This window comes from Phaethon aethereus, assembly GCF_964289735.1.
Source record: "Phaethon aethereus genome assembly, chromosome: 15".
NCBI classification, from domain to species: Eukaryota; Metazoa; Chordata; class Aves; order Phaethontiformes; family Phaethontidae; genus Phaethon; species Phaethon aethereus.
This window is the reverse complement of record NC_138591.1, coordinates 17385086-17405806: the sequence shown is the minus strand read 5'-3', so window position 1 is coordinate 17405806 and position 20721 is coordinate 17385086. Positions and strand designations below refer to the sequence as shown.

Sequence of the window (20721 nt, the reverse complement as noted above, 5' to 3'; positions counted from 1 at the left end):
CGAGAGCCCCGGGAAGGCGAGGTGCATGCTTTCCACACACCGACACGGCTACAGAGTTTATTTTCCGACATGATTTTCCAGGCAACCTGTCTGAGGAGGCTCTAGCGATGGTCCTGGTTTGCCTCGGTAAACGCAGACCGAACTCACGCGCCGCCGGACCGGGCGCGGTGAGCGAGAGCCAAATCCTGTGGTTGGTCGCACCGTTTTCCAACCATTTTTAAAAAAAAAAAATGAAAATAGAGGAGCCGCGCTGCTGCAGACCCCCCGTGAGTAACGCACGGAGTCGGATGCTCATGGCAAAGAGCTCCCTTTTTAAGCCAAGCTCAAAACGGCGCTTGTGATTCAACCGCCGTCTCCTGCGAAGTGAAGCACACGGGAGCTGAAGCAGCGGCTTTGCCCCGTTGTAGGGAGCATCATTTGGCGCGGGGACAGGGGCTCAGCGGGACCGTCACAGCCCGGGGAGCTAACGGGTCCGGTCAGCATTTTATTTTCAGCTGCTCAGGAGGCATTCACCGACACTTGGCAAACCAGGGAGCCATTTCCACCACCCGACGTGACTTTGGACAGGCTTTGGCCAAAGGATTCCGGGCAGCGAAGGCTTGGTGTTACTTTGGGGCCAAATATACGCCACAAATCCCTTCTGCGGGAAAACACGCTTCTGGAAGCCACGGACTTTAATCAAAGAAAGGTTAATAGTGAAAAAACAAAAGCAGTTCAATAAGACAGACAGGTAAAGGCGTGAGCAAACACAAGCAAGCTTAAAAACAAACGGCATCTGAAAGGGCTAGTCAACCCGGTGATACAGAGCCACGCTGGCAAGTCCTGGCCCGGGAGATTTTTCCGAGCCCCCTTAGAACAGGCGACTGGACAACAGTAAATGCCAAATTGCTCATTTCTTCCCGTGCCTGTTGGGGGGGGGGGGATAAAAAAAAATGGAAAAGCTTTCCCCCTACCCTCTAGGGCAGGTTTGGACCCGGGACAACCATCATCCACCAGCAGTCAGTTCGGTTGCTCGGGCTTTGCAGGGGGTAAGGAGGTGACAGCAGCTTTGCGGCGCCTGGGGAAAGCCACGTGCCCCTTTTCTTTGCTTGGCTGCACCTGAGCCCCGTCCAGCGAGCCCTCCTCGCCGCTCGCCCCGCTGGGCGCGTCCCCGGGCGAGGCGTGAACCCGAATCTTAACGAGCGTTAATCGAAACGGGGAAAGAGGCAGCGTAGAGGAGAACCCCCGGGCCAGCCTGGCAACTCTTCGGGGTACGCACAGATACCCTTGGCCTCTGGCTGCGTTGGTTGCTCGCCCGTCGAGTGGGCGAGAGCTCAACCGCGCCGCGCCGCGGGGCGTCCCCACCTACCCCTCGCGGGCAAGCTGCCACCCTCTGCGCCATACGCAGCCTTCCTGCCTCCTCCCGCCCTCTCCCGGAGCAACGTTCCTCTTCCACGGACCATCGGTGCTTACTGACGCGGCACGTTGGCAGCCGAGACGGGCGCGTGCCAGGAGCTTCTCCTTGCCCTTCATCTCCCAGCAAGGCGGTGCGGAGAGACTTCTCTTACCGGACGGACGCGCCAGGGAAGAGGCGGCAACCCAAGAGTTGGGGGGATCGCAACCACACACGCAAGGACTACGTGGGGAAAATACCCCACAGAGCTCCCCGAAGGCTCTTGGGTCTCGCATTAGTCCTCTGGTGAAGACCTGGAGCTGCGGCAGGAAAATTTGTCGACGTCACTCCCATTTGGAGAGCCCTGTAACACGGAAAGGGTGCATGGCGACGTGATCGTTTACAAGCGATACTGTTCCTTGCGTTTAAACCACAGCCAAAAGAAGCTCAGCCTGAGCCAGCGACGTCCTGTAGTTCTTTAAGGCTTCGCTGCGTTTAAACGCGCCGGGGAGGCAGGGCTGCGTTCGGAAAAACAGCACAATCTCAGGAGAATGATCAGCTAAGGACCTTCACGCACGCAACGACAGTCCAAGGTAAGGGCTAGACCCGAAAGACATGAGGAAATCCTCAAACAGAGCCGCATTCTTTGCTCCGGGGGTTTCGCAGGGTTTATCTGCAGCAAGCCTCAGCGGTGAGTCTCCGGCGTAAACCACCACGAGCCGCACGGCCGCGTGCCGAGCGAGGCCCTCCCGGTAGAGGAAAGATGCTGCAGAGCACGATCGGGTGGCTGAGATCCAGAGACGTTGCGGCAGAGGGGGGACGGTGCTCAAACCTCGCTCCGTCAGGGCACCGGCAGCGTAGGCAGCCTGGGAGCTCCGGGCTGGTGTTAAAGAAAAAAGTTTAACCCATTGCGACGTGACTTGAGCGGAGTATTTTCTTGCCGGGAGCCTTCTGGACTCGGTTGGCGGCCCACCCCCGAGGAGAAACTCAAAACGAACGCCGAGGCTGGTTTCTGTCCGGGAGCACTTCCCAGGCTGCAGCGCCAGCACAGCCGGCCACGCTCGGCGTTTCTGCGCAGCGCAACGAAGGGACGGGCGTGGACGGGTGACGCGTCCCTTCCGCTGCAGCGCATCCCATCGGATCAAGCGCGGGAGCACTGGTTTCCTGAAGGAATGGGTTAGGCAGGCTTTACAGCAACGCTCTCCTGTCGCAGGCTTAGTTAAGATCTTCAAAACTGAGCTGCGCCAGCAAAAATGAAAGTCAAAGTCAGCCCTGACCTGCAGCAAAGCGAGGTGTGGAGACCTGACAGCCCTGTGCAAACCGGAATTGCCCAAACTCTACGAAGGGCTTTGGGAAGCTGGCAGCAAACAGGCAAAAAAAAAAAAAACCAACAAAGGAAAAAAAAAAGTTACAACAGGTTTACACTGCTGCAGAAACAGGAAACACGTTACCATCCCAAAGGGAAAAAAGCGTGGTCTCGTCTTCAGCGCAAGCGTGTGGCTGGCAGGGACCGCTCCCGCCTCGCGCAGGGCTGCACTGCAGCAGCGGTTGATCCTTCCAGCTTTTCCTTTTTTATTTCCCCCCCCCTTAGAAAGTAAGTATAGACGGGTTTTCTCTGGTCACGCCAGCTCCTCAGTCCACCCCGCAGAGGCTGGGAAACCAACATTTGCCTGGTTTCAGACCCTACGGCGAGGGGCGCGGGAAAACTCCGCAGCTTGATTCTTCCTCTACGTACCCCTTAGGCTGCCCAGAGGAGGGGGAGGCTGCTGCAGCTCGTGCGAATCCAAGCATCGGATCAAAGCCAAAAACACAAGGACCAAGAGAAAAAAACCAAAAAAAAAAAAAAAAATTTGTCATCCAACAGGACCAGGGACGCTTTCCTCCAGCAGAAGGTTCTGCGAGGAGCCGTGTCGCTAACGGGAGCGGGAACGTGACGCTGTCCCAGATGCAGGTGAAACACAGGCTGCTCTTCCACCCGCTGCCGGGCACTCGTGCCTCCGGACGGGAGGCCGGGCGCTGCTCAGGGAAAGGAGAAGACCGAGGGAGGCGCCTACTCGCCCACTTCCGAGCCGATTATCCCACTGCATCCAAACTTCGCCAGGAACCCGCTCTGGCAGGCCGGGTGGTGCGTGACCCAAAGGGAACAACTCCCCCCCCCAAAGCCCGGGCGAAGGCGCTGAGCAAGCGAAACCGGTTAAAAGGTGGCCGAGGCCGTGCCGAGCGTTACCTGGGAGAGAGGAACGAGGAGCTATTAAAGCTGCTTTCCCCGTTACACAAGCTGTCCGAGAACAAATCTGCTTCATTCCCTTCTCCGTAATCCTCAAAATGCTCCTCTCCGCTAATGACCGTAACGACGGAGCGGCCGAGGTCCGAGCCCAGCGGCAGGTCGTGCGGATGGGATCTGCGGGAGCGGAGAGGAAGACGTTAAGAGGGCAGCAGCCTTCCCGATCGCACCCGACACGTCCACTTCCCCACTCACGTCCCGCGTTTCGACAGGCCAGGCTCTTCCTTACAGCGCGATCCCGCGGATTTCTGCGTACAGTACCTGCGCGATTCACCCCGCGCCTCGAACGCCGAAGGGGCAGCCCGGGCACCGCGGGGAAAAGTTCGCAGCGATTTGGGGTTTTTTTTTTTTCCCCCACTGGCTTTTTCACGCCAGCTGCAAGGCAGGATTTGGGGGGCAGTCAGGCTTGCAGGACGGCACCCAGGCTCGGCGGCACGGGCGCAACCAAAAAGCACGGCAGAGATGAAAAGCCGTGGGTTTTTACCACCGGATCCGGAAGGCTGTGGTGCGTTAAGCCTCAGCCTAAACCCCGAACACAGCCAGCACAGGTCCCGGGACGTCCCTTGCTCCGGAGGGAGCTCAAGCACCGGAGCCACCGTTTCTGAAAGCGTCTTTCCGAGTACCCAGCTCCGCTGAAGTCGCGTTGCCGTGAAAGCAGCCCACGTGTCTCCGAGCCAGAGGTATGCGCTTTGGGGGGGGACTAGCACCGCTCTCCTCTCTAAAACTCACTGCTACAAAACCCCAGAAGACTGCGTCGTTATAAAAACTGATATTTCGGGCTACGCCCCCGTCTTCATCCACTCACCAGGAGAGGGAAAACGAGGCTGCGACTGGATTGCTGTACTAAACCAGAAAGCAAAAAAGATTACAGATAAGCCATTTATGACAAAAACCTGCACCGTCTGAAGGATTTGCCTTTATCCCGCTAACAAAAACATGTCAACCCTCCAGCTGAAAGAGCAGCAGATCTCTCTTTAACCGCGTACGAGTCCAGCCCAGCTTGGGGGCAGCTGCACAGTTTGCTTGAGAAGGCACGGTCTGAAACCCACCCTCCCCACCCGAAACCCACCCTCCCCGCCCGAATCAGACGCTGACACCCAGCAGACCATTCGAAAGACCATCCTTCCGAAAGGATCGGAAATCTCTCCGGGAACAGAAGGCAGAGGGTGGAATTTTTAACTCGCAAGCAAAACCCAACCCCAAATCTCTAAATTCGTGGTTTGACAAGCACCGTACAGAAGCAGATCTGATCAGGCATCGGGAAACCCTCGGCCAGGGATGCTTCGGGCAAATAAATAGCATGAATATTTCATATACAGCGAGCGGGGGCTCTAGCAGTTTGGAGATCCAGAGTCCAACCGACCTTTGCTACACAGAGCCTCAATAACCACTTAAGCTCAAACCATCTAAGGTACGTTGAGCTTTAACAGCTACTGAAAAGCAGCGTTGAAGCTCTGACGCAGTCCACTCGCTGCCTCGGTCGGGTCGCGGTCACTGGCCGTCCCCTGGGAGAGCTCTGCGCGCTAGAGGTGCAAAACCTTTGTCCTGCCTGGGAGTAAGACTTCCAGAAGTTTCCGTCTCAAGCCTTCCAAATCTTTAAGCCAAACAAACTTTTTCTCTCCTCGATTCTCTGGGGCTACCCGGAATGGCAACGGGCACCGCCGCGCTTGGACGCAGCGCCCAAAGGGCGCCCGACCTTCCCAAGCCCACGCCGGGAGCAGCAGGGAAGAACAACCCGATCTTAAAAGAAATTCCCGAGCCAAGTATTTTATACCTACAGGCAAGCGAATCCGAGGCACGCCGTCGTTTTCCCCAGAGGACGAGCGCGCACGCAGGCTGCCATGGCCCCTCCAGAGACCCTCCGCTCAGCGGCCGGGGAGCTCAGCGGCCGATTATATCCCGATTTAACTGTCACCGAGCTGAACGCGCTCGGGTGAGGAGAGCCTAGCCAGCTAATCTTATTTCTTCCCTAATCCACAGCACTCTTTCAGCCCCGGCGCCCAGCGCACTGAGCGCTCACCTCACCCCCGACGTCCCCACACGCCATTTCGAAGGACTTGTTCCCTTCCCTCCCGCCCGCCAGCGCCCCGGTTTCGCCCCAAAAAACCCACTTTTCCCGCAAAATCTAGGAAATGAGGCGGGCCCAGGAGCAGTTTCGCCAGCAGCGGTTCAGGCTCGGGGAAGATGGTCTTAGCTCACGCTTCTGCGCTTCAGGCGCGAGTTTAAAACTAGTTATTACAGGAGGTGGCTGAACATCAAAGGGCGCGCGCAGGTTTAGGAAAAACAAGAATACGACGAGTTCCCCTCCTGACTTGAAAATTATACGGTGTGTATGAGAGATTAAAAACTGCAGGTATTTCAGGTGTTTGGATCACCTGAGAACTTATTTCAGAGGTTAAAGATGCTAATGAGGGTACAGAAGTTCTCCCAAGGCAAGCAACGATTAACTCAAAGAGATTGCCAGGCCGAGCTCCAAAACAGCCTACACACGGCGCAGTCTAATTATTATCATTATTCCTAAAGAAGAGCTATTTTTGGTCTTGCGTGAAGTTACAAATACAAAGAACAAACCGACCAGTTCCAGCAAGACAGACTCAGCCCACCTCGTTTTAAAACCTCAGGCTGCTTCTCCCTCGCTCCTCGTCCGCTCCCAGTTTGCCGGAGTTCCCTGCCAGAGTTTTGCTCCTCGTCGTTCCCACTCACCCGTGCTCCGGCTCCTCGATGGGGTCGGTGAATTCCGAGTGCACGGTGGAGTCGATGGCACTGTCCGTTTCTACTTCGTCGTGCATCTCGTGGTGTACTAGTGTGCTGGTGTCTTCATCCGTGAAGGTTTCGCACTCGCTGTACGTGCTCTCCGAGCCCATGTAAGCACTGTCAGTCACCTCATTTGCCTGTTAAAAAACACAAGAGGACAAAATAAGCCAGCACAGCCACGCGGTTTCGTTGCAGAGCGGGACAAAACCGCGTACGGGGCGGCTAATTACTCCCGCGTTGCGTTTCTAGGCTCAGGAATCCAACCTCCGAAAGCCAGCGTGAGCCGTAGCCCAGGTCCCAGGTCCGAGCGTCGCCCCGGGGCGCGCCGGGGCCTTCGGGCCGCGCGTGCTTTGCAACGGCGGCGTTTGGGAAGCAGATATTACGGGAGTATATACTTAATAAGAGTTGGAGGGAGAGTTTGTTGGGAGCGAGGATGGATTTGTCGAGTCCAGGAGGGATTACCCACTGCTTACTCAGCGGTTCTGATCACTGTTGCTTTCACCCACGGCATTTTAAGGACACGTTATTAATCTAAATTCTCTGGGGAGGGGAAAAAACCACAACAAAATACTGTTCAAAACTACCAGTTAGCCCTTAAAGCACTTTTTCGCCGCCTCTAGTCGTACGAGGGCACCGTCCATCCCGCAACAGAAAATAAGCTGGTTTATAAATCTTCATTACGGCGTCTCGCTCGCAGGGACTGCGTCGGCAGGACGCTCCCATCACCCCGCTTGGGCTCCGGGATCTCAGCGGTGCTGGGAGCTGTCGGCGCCGAGCTCCGGCCGATCCCCTGCCACCGGCGGCGGCGGGCGGAGGGACGGGGGTCCTGCCGCCTGGCCTCAGGATAAAAAGACGCTCACGGAAAGCCGTTTGCTTCACCTGAAGTTCACCCGGCGGGACCAAGCTGGCCGCAGCCCCCGAGCAGGGCAAAGCAGCAGCGTTTCGGCCGCAGGCAGCAACCCTGAAGCGAGCCAAGCAAGCGCGGGGAGCAGCCTTCCGTGCTTCTTCCGAGGATTTTCAAGAAAAGGAGATTTCTCAAAGCCCCGTATTACAGCAGCTGGAGAGAAAAGACGCAGACACGCCGCCCTTGCGACGGCGGAACGAAAAACGACGGCAGAGCTGTTCGCGCCGAGCCGGGTAGCGTATACGCGGGGTGGAAGAACGCCGCTCGTCGCTGCGGACGTCGCCCTCCGGTAGAAGAGCGGCTTTTACGGCACGTGCCGTATCTGCCCGGCAGAAGAACACCCGATGGAGAGACGAACGCCCCGCCGCCATCGCCTTGCCCGGACTCCGCAAGCGCCGCCCTCGCCGGCCCGATCCACCTCTTTCGCGAAAATGCTCCACGCCCGCGGCTCGGGACGCGACCGACGCCTCGTTTTGTTTCACCCACAAGCTCCCCGGAGGCCAAAAAGGGAGAGCAAGGGCTTGTACGGGGCACTGAAAACCTTGGAGGGATGGAGGGAGGGATGGATGGAAGGATTGAGGGATGGAGAGATGGATGGAAGGATGGAGGGATGGATGGATGGAAGGATGGAGGGATGGATGGATGGAAGGATGGATGGAAGGAGGGATGGATGGATGGATGGAAGGATGGAGGGAGGGAGGGATGGATGGATGGATGGATGGATGGATGGATGGATGGATGGATGGATGGATGGAAGGAAGGATGGAGGGATGGAAGGATTGAGGGACAGAGGGATGGATGGAAGGATGGAGGGATGGAAGGATGGAGGGATCAATGGAAGGAAGGATTGAGGGATGGAGGGATGGATGGAAGGATGGAAGGAAGGATTGAGGGATGGAGGGATGGATGGAAGGATGGATGGAAGGATGGAGGGATGGATGGAGGGATGGAAGGATTGAGGGACAGAGGGATGGATGGAAGGATGGAGGGATGGAAGGATTGAGGGATGGAGGAATGGATGGAAGGATGGAGGGATGGAAAGAAGGATGGAGGGATGGATGGATGGAAGGATTGAGGGATGGAGGAATGGATGGAAGGATGGAGGGATGGATGGATGGAGGGATGGAGGGATGGATGGATGGATGGATGGATGGAAGGATGGAGGGAGGGAGGGAGGGAGGAGTGCTCAACAGCAGCTCCTATTCTACACGGACACTGGGGAGCAGAGCAAAGCGACCGAGTGGGCGGCTTTGCTTTGCTCCCTGCTGAGCCCTCCCGTAGCTCCAGCGCCAACCCAGCACACTCAGCTGGACGATGGATGGAGACAGACAGCCAGCCAGCCAGACAGAAACAGGAGGCCCTCTTGTAAGCTTGGCTCAGCTTTCCTGGACCCAGGCTGACCTACGGACACCAGCCCCAAGTTAAACATGCCGTAAACCTTCACGGAACCCGAGCCTAAAGTCAGGATCAGGAGAAGACAGGGTTGCTCGAGCGAACTTGATTCGAACCGGGGAGAGGCTGCTGCAGCGAGCGTCTTCCCCGGCGCGGGAGAGGGCAGCTTTCACCAGCCTTCGAGACAAAACCAAAAGCCTCCTAAAACCCAACTTTAAACAGCAGAGACCCAGCAAGACCACCTATAGACATACAGCCGGTACCTTCTATACTTACTATACCTACCTGCTTAAGTACTTCCCTGGATTTATGCCACACTTCCCAGAAACACGGGTCAGGCTCTTGACGCTCGGGCAGAAGGAGGACGGGGGAGTTTCGGAGGAGGAGGCTCGGTCTGCCCGCTGGCTCGGGGACACACGAGGACATCGCACCGGCGCCGAGCCCGGCCGCTCCCCAGCCTCCGGAAGAAGACGTGCTGGGGCGACGCGAGCGCTTTTTCCGAGCTACCTGCAGCGTACGCCAAGCTCGGGAGAGGCCGGGCTTCGGCGTTATCGGACGACGTTGCGTTGCGACACGGGTGACTTTTTGCTTTGCAGGGTCAAAACCAACCCACCACCACCACCTCCAGCCCGCACCGCGTGTCCCCAGTGCCTGCAGCAGCCCCGGCGCTTCGTGCCGGAGCGGGAAGCGGTGGGGATCTGACGCAACGGGGAGGACCCGAGGGATGACAGCAGCCATCCCTGTCTGCAGATGTACCTGCGTGCTTTTTGCCTGTTGGAAAAAGATTTAATGCCAAACTGGAGCTAACTTTGCTTGCAGACTCCGAAGTAAATGCAGCTGGTTTTTTTTTTCTCCTCCCTCCACTGAAAAAGCTTAAATTTAAGTATACATTGAAGTATTATAATGAGCACAAAGTAAAGACAACTATTGCAAAAAAAACCCCAAAACCCAAACTCACAAGTAAATCGATTAAAAAACACCCTGTGGTGGTTACCATTGCTGGCCCTCTCAACCAGGAGCGGAAGAGCTCAGGGCATCAGAACATCCTCGGTGCCCTTAGTGAGGTGATTTGTCTGTCAAATCGTTACAGAACATCTTAGAGACGCGAGATACCGGTACGGACAAGGCTGAACGAGGGAGCAAGAAGCGGCCCCCAGAACAAGTACATTAACAGTCCTCCCTCAGCCGTGCCAAGGACGTGCAGCCAGTTATTTATAAGGAAAAAAAAAGAAAAAGAAAAAACATGTCCTGTAACACAATCCGCAAACTTTCTTAGTTTTTAGCAAAGGAGAAGACTTTTTCTCCCGTTACACTGGCCCGGATGAGATTTTAAACTCAAGAGCCCTGTTAAAATTAAACGTACGTGGTCAATGAGTTAAGAGGCAGCCGAAAACTGTAAACAAAGTCCCTCTCCTGAGCACGAGCGTGGAGAACTTTGCTTTACATTTCATCACAGATTAAGTAACTGAACCACAAGAAAAGATGCAAGGAAGAGATAGGCAAACGAGGGGACTTAGGTAAGGTTTTGCCTGAAAAAGCAAAGCAAAACCAAGCCCCTGTGCCCTGGGCAAAGGTGCAGCCGCAGAAAGCTCTTTTTTTATGGCCTCACGAGCAGCTGGTTTGTGCACCGACCCTTTAAACTCCCCTGCCGCATCTCTCGTTTGGCCGAGCTCGTCTTTCTGTGGGCAGGCAGAAAGTAAGCGCTTTTTCCAGATTAAAAACACAAAAAACCCACCATGATACACTTAAAGACGTCCGGAGGCTCGGGACAGCCAGCCTAGCCCCGAGGGGCTTGCCAGGAGCGTCCCCGCCGCGTGCCGGATGGGGGTTGGTGTCACCGGTATCAGTGTATTTTAAGCTTTTATCAAATAAAACGTTCCCTCAGACGCTCCAGGTAAACCTCAGACCTTAAAACTGCGCCGCGCGCGTGCGCGCGGCCCTTGGACCGAAAGCAGGATCACGGTGCGACCGAAGCTGCCGTCGCCGGCTCCGGCCGCTCCGCGAGGTACGTCCCCCGGCGCCGGCGCTGCGCGCGCTGGCTCGGCACGGCGTCGGCCGCCCGGGCGCAGCTCTGCCCGTTCGAAGGCGCTCGGGCAAAAGCGCCGGGGGTTTGAAAGCCCGGCAGCGAGCCCTTTATTTCTCAAAGGAAAGAAATAGATGGAACCGGCGTCGGGGGGACGTAAGGCGCCCCGATAAAATGGGTGAGGCGATGAAGCGCTTTTCGGAGACTTCTCCAGCAGCAGTTCACCTATTCCAGGCATTTGATTACACGTTGGAGTAAAGACCGTTTGATTAAATGTTGTAAAGCGCTGTTAAAAACCACACCGACTAAAAAAAAATCCGCTTGAGCACGAGGAGAAGAAAGACGACTGCTGGGAGTCACCTGCGAGGTGGAGGCAGGGACAAGGTAAGCTTTGATCCGTGACGGACAGAAGCTTTAGCCCGAGCTTTGGTAAGGTGCTGCCTTGGAGAGAAGAGCAAAGGCTGCTCCCAGGGAAGTTCCTCCCAGGCGTCTTCTGCAGGGCTGGTCCCCAGCCCGCGCCCGGAGCCGTCCCGGCATTCCGAAGCTCCGCTGCCCTTGGACACGCACGCTCAGCAGCTCAGGGAGGGAAGCGGCGGGGGGGGGCGAGAGGAAAAGGAAAAACAACTCTGTTTTCCCAGAGCCCGTTTCTGACGAAGGCCGGCTCTGCCTGCGCACCGGACAGACGGACCAGCTATGAAAAACCGCCCTCCAAGGCCGCCCTCGCCTGCTGCCTGCGGCCGGGGTCCCGGTGCCAGCGCCAGGCTGGGAACGCTGCCCCAACGCCGGCGCCGCGAACGCCCGGAGACCCGCACGCCGCGGCTGCGGTCCGTCCGGAGGGAGGAGGGATGAAGAGCATCCCACCTTGCTGGGTGCAGCATCCCACAGAGGTAGCCCGGCCGGCAATGCCGATGCACGGCTATCGGCGCTGCGGCACCAACCCGCCGGGGACACGCGCCTGCCCGGTCTCGTAGCAGGCAACCTGTGCTTAAAACCGGCTTTAAATCCATGTAAAGCCAGGGAGAAGGGAGGCGAGTCGTGTTTAGAGTCTCGCCTGAGTCTACGTTAACAGAACCACCCCCAAAGCCCCGAAACACCACTCGGCAGCTCAGCCTCCGCGTGCCGGCAGCCAGAAACCCACCATGCCGCCGAGCGATCCCACATGGGAAGCTGCCGCCGGCCACATTCTCTTGGCCACAGTATTTGCCTCTTCCCGCGTTATTCGGGCAGCATCCGCTTCTCAGAGAAGCCAGGGAGCCCGTGCTCAGCCTCGGGCGAAGGCAACGGCTCCCCTTCCTCCGCACAGCCCCCGAAACCGGGTCTCAAGGCTGCTACGCGCGGCAATACCTCTCGAGGCTGGGCAAGAGAACCGTCGGAGCCAGCCGAAAGCACTCGCCAAAAAAACCCCAGAAAACAAGAAAAACACCCCCCCCCCAAGCAAAGAACAACTCACAAGACACCAGATCCCGGCGGGCTGTCCTCGGGACCCCGAAAGCCTGCAGCCGCCGCTCCCCCGGGTCCAGCTCCCCCAGGGAGACGCAGGCAGCGAGGGCTACAAGGATACCGTCGCACGCACGCACGGGGAGGAAAGACGGTTCCTAAACACGCCGCAGCGAGCCGGGCGGACGCCCAGCCTGCCTCCTCCCGGCACCTCCGGGCCGAGAGCGGTCCTGGGGCCAGGGACCTGCCTCCTTCCTAGAAACCCCCCCCCTCCTCGCTCCCGCGTTAGCGCTCAAAACCCACCCGCGGGCACATCGCCTCCTCGCCCAAGTCAAAGCCGGCTCCCGGAGCGCGGCAGCGCCAGGAGCCGCCGAGCCGCGTCCGCGAGGCGGGAGGGAAGCAAAGTCCAGGAGAGGCCGGGCGCGAGGCTTACGCCTCGGTCCCGAACAGAGCGGCTTTTGTTCCCCGCCGGTAACGCGCGCGGCCCCGCCGCGTGACCCGCGGCCCTCCCGGCTCCACGGACGCCGAAATAAAAGCCCGCTGGCGAAGCCCCGCGCGACGGCCGGCCCCGCTCCAGGCGCGCGCCCCTCCTTTTCCCACGAACCCGTCGCCCACGAAAAAGGCCGATTGTGAAGGGGCTTCCAGGGCTTATCTCAGCCTTCCTGATACTTCTGGTGAATATTTAAGCGCTAAACGACAAACTCCTTCCTTATAGCCGCAAATAGAACACGGGAATAAAGCTCGCCTTGCTCACCAGGCAAAGATCGGGAGCACTTTGCTACCGATACGCTACCACGGTCACCCTTGGGGTGACTCAGGCGGCAATTTATGACACGCGGATGACAATATTGCCCTCAGAGAGAGCCTGCTGCTTCGGTCATCAGCGATAAACCGAGTTTAGGGACACGCCAGCCCCACCGCTGCCCCAGCTCTGCGTTGCCCTCGCCCCAGCAGCTGCTTTCTGCGAACACAGGAGCCCCATCGGAGCCAGCGCCGCAGGGCGACCCGACCCGCAGGATCCCCCCGTCCCCACGGCAGCTGCTGGGGCGCGGAGCCCTCGACGGCGCGCCGTCCGCTCGAACCCAGAGGTTTTGAGGGTTTTCTCTGTTTTTCTGTCTCCTCTCTAGAGAAACTTCACGTACTTCCAACCTCAGGCTCCCTTAGTGCCGCCCGTCCAGCACGAACAAACTTATTTCCTCCTGTTACCTTCACAAATCACAGTTTCTTATTTTCTCCGGATTATCCTCGCTCTCCTACGGGCCACATCCTTCCTGAAGCACAGTGACCCCGAGCAGGACCTCAGCAACGCTGACTGCAAGCATCTTGCGCCTTGATAACCAGTTGACCTTCTGTGCAGAGTCCAAAAAAAAACCAACCAAAAAAACAAACCCCCCGAAAAAAAGCACGGACTCCCGGTGACGAGCACGGCAGCGGGGGAGTTGTGCTTTAACCCAGGCTCTCTTCCTGGCTCCGTCCAGATCTGCTGCTCGGCTCCGCAGGTCGCAGCCCTTGTGCTCTCCCAGCTCCTCCGTGCACGCCGCGAGACCTCGGGGAAGGTCTAAGAGCGCTGCGAGGAGCCCGAAGTCAGACACCCCCGTGGCAAAGCTGATTAGGCAACCCCAACCACCACCGGTTTTACGTTCCGCACTCCGCCGCGCCGCGGTCCAGCTCCCACGGTCCTCGGTCCCACGCGCCGCGCTGGCGGTTCAAGATAAAGCTTCAAGGTCTTTGTTTTCCAAACTCCTTCCAACCTATTTTGCGCAAGGCAAACGCTCCAGCTAGGATCTTTTCTGACCCGCGAAGAAATTTCTCACCGTAACCCTGAATTAAGTCTCTTCCCTTCAGGGACATCCCTGCCCGATTTACGCTCCCACCCTTTCCCCTAAGCAGTGCCGGGTCTATCCAATATAGGAATTTCCTTGGTATTTTCAGGCTTTTTGCTACCAAGTTACCATCACGGACTGAATTTGGAGTTCACCCCGGCAGTTTTAGCGATCCCTGTATTTTCTCGTGCCTCATCGATACGAAGGTAACGCAGAAACGCGCTCTCCGCGAGCGGGAGGGGCAGCTCCCGCGAAGGAGCGCGGAAAGGCTTCGGGGACGGCGGGGAGATCGCTCGGGGCTCCGCGCGCGTCCCCCCAAGGGACGGGCCGACCGACGGGCACCAAACCGCAGCCGTCGCGGGTGCGCAGCTCCGGCCACCTGCGCGGTTTTGAGTCCTGCAGCTGGTTGTGACAAAACTAACACCCGTCCCAGGAGCCCGTAAGAAGAAAGGAGGGCTCAGAAGGTCCCCTGGGCTACCGGGAGGAGAGACTCCGGGGAACAGCTCTGGCACCCCAGGCACCCTCAGCCACAGCTTCTGCGTTACCAGCGCGCAGCCGGAACCGCGCAAGTCTTCGTTCCCCCTTGCAGAAGCTCTAAACAGCCGGAGAACCCCGGCAGCGCGGATTTAAATTGCCTCACCCTGATATTTTTTTTTTTTTTTTTTTTTTTTTTTTTTTTGCCCTTCAGGAAGCATTAAATTCAATTACTCCACGAGCAAAGAAATTCCAACTTTAACAGAGGCAACAGTTCTTTCGGCAGCCGCCAGCCGCGCCTGCGGACTGGAGACAGCCGGGGGTACCCCCTCCTCCCCAAAACGCGCAGAACTAGACGGCGGGACCTCACCAACAACCGCTTTGCTCCCCAGAGCCGCTCCTGCCGTCTTGCACAACTCGCTACCGAACGCGCGGCCAGAGGGGACGCGCCGGGGGGAGGTTAAGGCTTGCAGGGTGTCCCCACGTCGCTGCCTGCCCGGTTAGCGCTGCTGTTCCGAGGAAGCAGAACGCCCCGCGCGCGGCTCAGCGCGACGCGTACGCGGGGAGCCGCGGCGGCCGCCCAGCAGATGGCAACAGCCCCGCGCGAGGGGCACAGCGCCGCACAGCACCGCCGGCCCCACTGCCCCGGCCCCACAGGGGTTTCGGCTGCCCTGCCTTGCGGATCACAAAAGAAAAAAAAAAGCAAAAGGGCTCTTCCACGGCCTCGCTGGCCCGGGTCGCCATGGCTAAAACGGGCATTTCGGCTATTTATCGCGCTGCCGGTCAGCTTTTACGGAGCGCAGCCTTGCTCCGGCTCTGCCTCTCCTCCGGCCCACCTCAGGCGACGCATCTCCACGCCGCGCCCCAGCACGGCTCCGGCAGCACGCCAGATTTTTGTGGCTTGCTTGTCGTTTTTCCGGCGAGCCAGCCTCCCCGCTCCGCACGGCCCAAGCGGGCTCATCCGCCCCCGGGACGAGGGGGTAAGGCACACTTCATGCCCTCGTCCCGGGGTAAGGCACAATGGATGCTGGCATCAAGAAAGCGAACTCCGAATTCAGCTTTCCGCCCCGCAGGGCGTTGCGAGCGGGTCCGTGTCCCTCGGAACCGAGTCACGAGCTCCACGGGAGCTCGCAAGGGAGGCGCGGGTACCCTCCCTCGCCGCTGCCTTCCAGTTAGCCAGCAGCAAAGCGGCACTAGCCCAGCCTGGGGGAAAGCAGGCGAGGACTGCGCTGTCCGGACAGGCAGACTCCAAGCTCCCTTTACACAGCTTTTCCGAAGCAGGGTAGCCAAACCCGCTGCCGTCGTTCCTCGGCGAGGTCTCCCCGCGGAGGCAGGGAGCGGGAAGCTCGTCGCCCAGCTCCCCGGCTACCGCCGCACCCCCGCTGGGAGACACGGGCTACCTGGGGCAGCGGGCAGGCGGGTAACCCCGGCGAGGTGACGCTCGCCGGGCGCTGGAGCGGGGATGAGATTCCTTTCGGAGGCGTGAGGGCGGAGCGCTGGGGATCGCGAGGAGCCTCCCGCGAGCGCAGCTGGACGCAGAAGCGGCAGGAACCCGGGCTCCCGCGTTTCCGACCCCCTGCGAGCCGCTGTCTCAGCGGAGCCGCGCAACCAGAAATCCTCTTTGAAAACAGTTTAACAGGCAGATTTAACCGCTGGACGGATCTGGCGAGGCGCGACAAGAGCCAGAAGCTCAGCGCCACGTCAGGAGCCACGCCGGCGGTCGAACCGCGGAGTATCTGGCATCACAAAGGTCCCCGCGCGAAGCGTCGAAGGTCGGACCTCGGCCCCTTTGAGAGGTTTTTGCACCCTCGCTGGAAGACGCAAGTGCTGGTTCTTCTCCCCGTAGAGCAAACGCGCGCTGCAAGGCACCGGCACCGGGTACTCGGGGCTTTCCACGGACGTTCGGCGCGCGCCGATGACAGCCGCCAGAAGAGGGGCTGAGTCACCAAGAAGAGCAACCTCGTTAGCAAAGAGAGATTTTCCTTTAGGCTGCTTCAAGCACTTGTTTACGCTCGTTTGAAGAAACATTTCGGAGAAAAGCTCTCTGCCAAGGCCCCGACACTTGTAAGGGCCAGGCACTCAAGCCGCTGCGATTCGGTGCTGTTTAAGGGCGACCAGCGCCGATACTCCACAGCCGGGAACGGCGCTCGCTCTCGGCACCGCGGCACAGCAAACGCAGCGCCTCTCCTTCAGCTCGCCTTTCACACGTCCTCCGGCGCGGCACGGGAGGAGAAGAGCTAGCCGTGCTCCCTCGCCCCACGGCCCTGCCGAGGCGAGGGGGGGGGTTCACCCGGCGTCTGAAGTCCACCAGTCGCCTTTTGGGGGGCCGAGGAAGGAGCTGCGGCGTTAAAGGAGCCGTTTAGCTGCCCGGCGGTCCCGCGTAGCGGCAAGTTGGAAAGCCGCGTGCTCGCTGCGCGCGATCTTCCCAGGTCTGAAACGGGGACACGTGAGAACGCCAGCTGTTTTTTTTGGTGGCGCGGGAGGTCAGCTCAGGGGAAAGGCAACGCCTTGGCTTTTGGAAGGGAGCTTTTCGCCCCCTCCTCGCTTCCAGGTGAATCCAAGCAAGGTGGAGTATGTATTGGGAATATGTATGTCTTCTGTTTGCTGGCTTACGAATTCCAGAGCGGCTGCCTGCTGCACCTAGCCAAGAAGGGCCGGCCAGAGCCCACCGGTGCCAGCTCTGCCAGGCAGGGCAGCACGGCACGCCGCTGAAAAACGCTCATTTTCTTCTCCCAGCAGGTTGCTTTGCACGACGGCTTCCTCCCCGAAACACCGCGCGCTTTCCCAGGTAGAGCTACGGGACATGCGGAACGGGACGCGCGTCGGGAGCTCACGGCTCAGCCAAACCAGAACAAAAAACCACGTGCCCCAAGACACCGATTTATTTTTACACTTGCAGCACCGAGCGGTATTTCTCGATCGTGTTCTCATTTGCTGAACGTCTACGAAATCCTTGCAGGCTGGAAATTATTTCAAATCATGTATCCAAGACAACAAGGGTAATTCTTCCCCAGCATGTTAAACATAGACACCGACAGAGCTCTGATCTTTAGACGATTACCCCGAATTCCGCGGAAGACGCCATTTGCGTCTTTCTGAAAAGGAAATTTCAGGATTCTTCACCTTTTTCCGTTGGGTCACCTTGTCGTTTCAAGGAAACGATGGCCCGGCAGCCGAAGTATTTCATCCCAGCGGGGCACACGCCCGGCTTGTTGGTATTCCTGCCCAGAATAGCTTGCAGCACTGACAGAGCTCATCTATGTTAAATTAGCCCTTCGGAAACAGCCCTGCTCTGAATCTCAGAAGACTGTCCCTTGACGCAGGGCTGAGGAGGAAAAAGCAAAAAGGCTCTTGCCAGCGACGCAGGCTGTCACAGCCTCTGAACCACCCAGTCCAGCGCTTAAAAAGCGCATTTGTGACCTCGCAGCAGACAGAGAAAGGGTATGGAACCCCATCTCCCTTCCCGCCCGCCCGTCCCCCTCCTGTCCAGCTCTTACTGGCTTTTGTAGCCACCTCTCAGAAAGGAAAAATCACCTAATATTCCACACGCCCTTCTGGGGGGGGAACGCAGGATTACAGGCTCGTAAGGCTGTGCTCATCCGAGCAGTCCTCAGGAAACAAGGGACTCGCTCAGGGTGACAGCGCAGGTCTGTCGACTCGATTGAGAAGGGGAGCCAGCAAACCGGCTCAAGAGAAAACCCGCGCTTGGCTACGGTCAGCCGTCGAGCGTTAAGTCGTCAGAGCGAGAGCTTCAAGCCATCGGAAGCGATGGACCTGTGCTTCTGACTCACAGGGGGGAGGCCAGTTGCCCAACACGTGGTTTTATCGTTAGGAAACTCAAAAGAATAGCTCGAGCCTTTTATCAAGAAGTCACAGGGCCAAAATAACGCAGTACAGGCTACACAAAACAAAGACATATATATTTGCACGCAAATATAGAGAAGGCCGGGAGTCCCTTTGCAAGGAACAATTTGTGTGATAAAAACATCCAGGGTACCAAGACACAAGAGGCAAGAACCTGAAGAGGAAGGTGTGGAAAAGGAAAAGCAGAAGGAAGGTATTCAGTCCCCATGCGGGACTAGGGAGCCAGCCGGCCCTTTGCTCGGAAAAATAAAAATCTACATTTTTGCCTTCTGCTCTGCCTTCTACCCGCCAAACAGCACCGAGGGCCACCGTCCGTCTGCTCCGCGGTGCCTCTTCTCAGGCAGGCTCTGGTTGGTGCATCTCCAAACCAGGCTCAGGTTCTCCAAACTCGGGAACTCCAGCAACGAGACAACCACAAGAGCAGCCGGTACCCTTCCCACCTTGCTGGTGTTTCACCACAAAAAGGATCTCCCTCCTTCACCCAGGGCACCATGCTCTGGCATTCTGCCTGCTCAGACAGCACGTGCCGCGGGTGTTTGCTCGAACACCAATTTTAACTTAAACACCACCAAACGCTTGGTGCCAATTTTGTGGGCTCGTCACCTACGGATTAAAGGATTCGTATTTACCACACGTTAAGCATCCCGGAGCCCTGGCACAGCAAAGGCTCTTCTCTCCCAGGCAAACCCTCTCCGTGCTCACGTCTCACGCTGCGTACAGCCGACGTTTGCGGGAGTTAACAGCACTCGTACTTGCCTCAAACGTGACAAAGTCATCGAACTCATCAGGACAGGCCGGGGCTTCCTCCTCGGGGGCATATCCCATGTCATACAACTGGCTGTCAGGATCTGCAGAGGGAAATAAAAAAAGAGAGAGAGAGTCACCAAAAGGAAACGCACACCCTCAGACGAAGGACAGCGTTGGGAGACACGACGGCAGGAGGACAAGAACGTCCTCTCGCACGCACCGGTGCCTTCAGCGTTCAGAAAGGACCTCTGCTTCCAGGCATCCCACCGCCGCCTCGGGCGGAAGGCGAGCGGGACGGCTGCTCCCTGGCAGAGGTCCTACGGGGTCCCTTACTGCTCCCATGGGGCTAGCACCTGGATTCATCCCTACCCTGCCATGGTCTCCGTTCCTTTTCCTGGTTTCTTCCCTATCTCCGTTTCCTGCATCCTCTTAATTATTCTCCCAGAAGGCTTTAATCCTGCTGTGGGCAGGGAATACATTAGATCTATGTGTGACAGCCAACTACCATGGGAACCGCAGAGAAAACAGGCTGCACCGAAGCTTTTATCATCTACTGCTCCTCCCGTGGCCAGCCACATCAGGAGCCATCCTCCCAGCGGGACAGGAAAATAGAGGTTTTCAAGGAGATTTCTCCAAAAAAAGAAAAAAAAAAAAAATTACTCCTCCCACCCCCAAATACCCATCTGCAGCAGAGGGGAGCAGCGTTTCTCCGAGCCCTTCGACCAAGGAAGGGAGCGTAAATTCCCCATGCTCCCTCAAGCAACAGCTAATGCCTGATCCAGCACACGACCTAGATCACGGGCTGGAAACACCAACTCAAGATGAGATGCTGCAGTCCCAAAATAAATAGCAGGCTCAAACCCACACGCCTTGGAGCCGCAAACGCCGCGGCACGAGGTTCGTCCGATGTCGACAAACTTGGCCGGGCAGAGGGAGTCATTCTATCGGTGCTCCCAGGAAAGCTGGGGATTTGGGGAGGGACGGGCTTTCCCTTTCCGGCTGCTCGAGGCAGGGTCTGCTTTCTGCGTCCCGCAGGCTGGCGGCACAGCCAAATTCGAACAGCTCCCCGGCTCGAGTCCAAACCGACGGGGCACGTAAGCCGCACGACGTTTTGCTGCAGCCGAGCGACTCGGCCACCCAGGCGGGCTGGTACGTGTATTCCCTGTGCAGTCACAGCCCGGGACTCCTGCTTCGGGCCCATCTCCAGAGGGCAAGAAAGGCCATTTTTCGTCGAGGGGTCTGTGCATCTAGTACGAAGCCAAGGGATTAAGGCACAGGACAGAGTAAGGAGTCAGGCTTGCAGCAACACCCCTCCCACCCAAACACCCTCCCCGGTGCCGCCCGCAGTGACACGCTAACGCAGGCAGGGCCCCAGGAGGTACCGGCAGATGGGGCTGGGAGCAGCTCAGCACGCGGCGCCGAGAAACGAGCCTTGCTCTAACCTGGGGCCGGGGCTCCCGAGGGTCAGACTGCGCATCGAACCCAGGAATAAGCCAAAGCGTTTTTGCAGAAGCCAGCGTACGCCGCCGCGCACGGCAGGGGCACGGCTTCGGCAGAGGAAAGGTGGTCTCGTTCAGGATTTGAGGACTCCAATATCCCGCCCCGCTCGCGGCAGCGGCGCCGCTACGGGCTGCGCTTCCAGCTGCC

At 58.2% G+C, this 20721-nt stretch overlaps 1 protein-coding gene across 1 annotated transcript in view; it reads right to left on the bottom strand.

Annotated features, from left to right (window-relative positions):
- RAB11FIP3 (RAB11 family interacting protein 3) overlaps positions 1 to 20721 on the bottom strand; it is a gene marked incomplete at both ends in the record, with an annotated part of 72760 nt that overhangs the window by 14560 nt on the left and 37479 nt on the right. The window contains 3 exons of the mRNA XM_082006838.1: positions 3600 to 3773; positions 6360 to 6547; positions 19084 to 19175. Of these exons, the coding sequence (XP_081862964.1) occupies positions 3600 to 3773; positions 6360 to 6547; positions 19084 to 19175 (454 nt within the window). The remainder of the gene's footprint in view (positions 1 to 3599; positions 3774 to 6359; positions 6548 to 19083; positions 19176 to 20721) is intronic.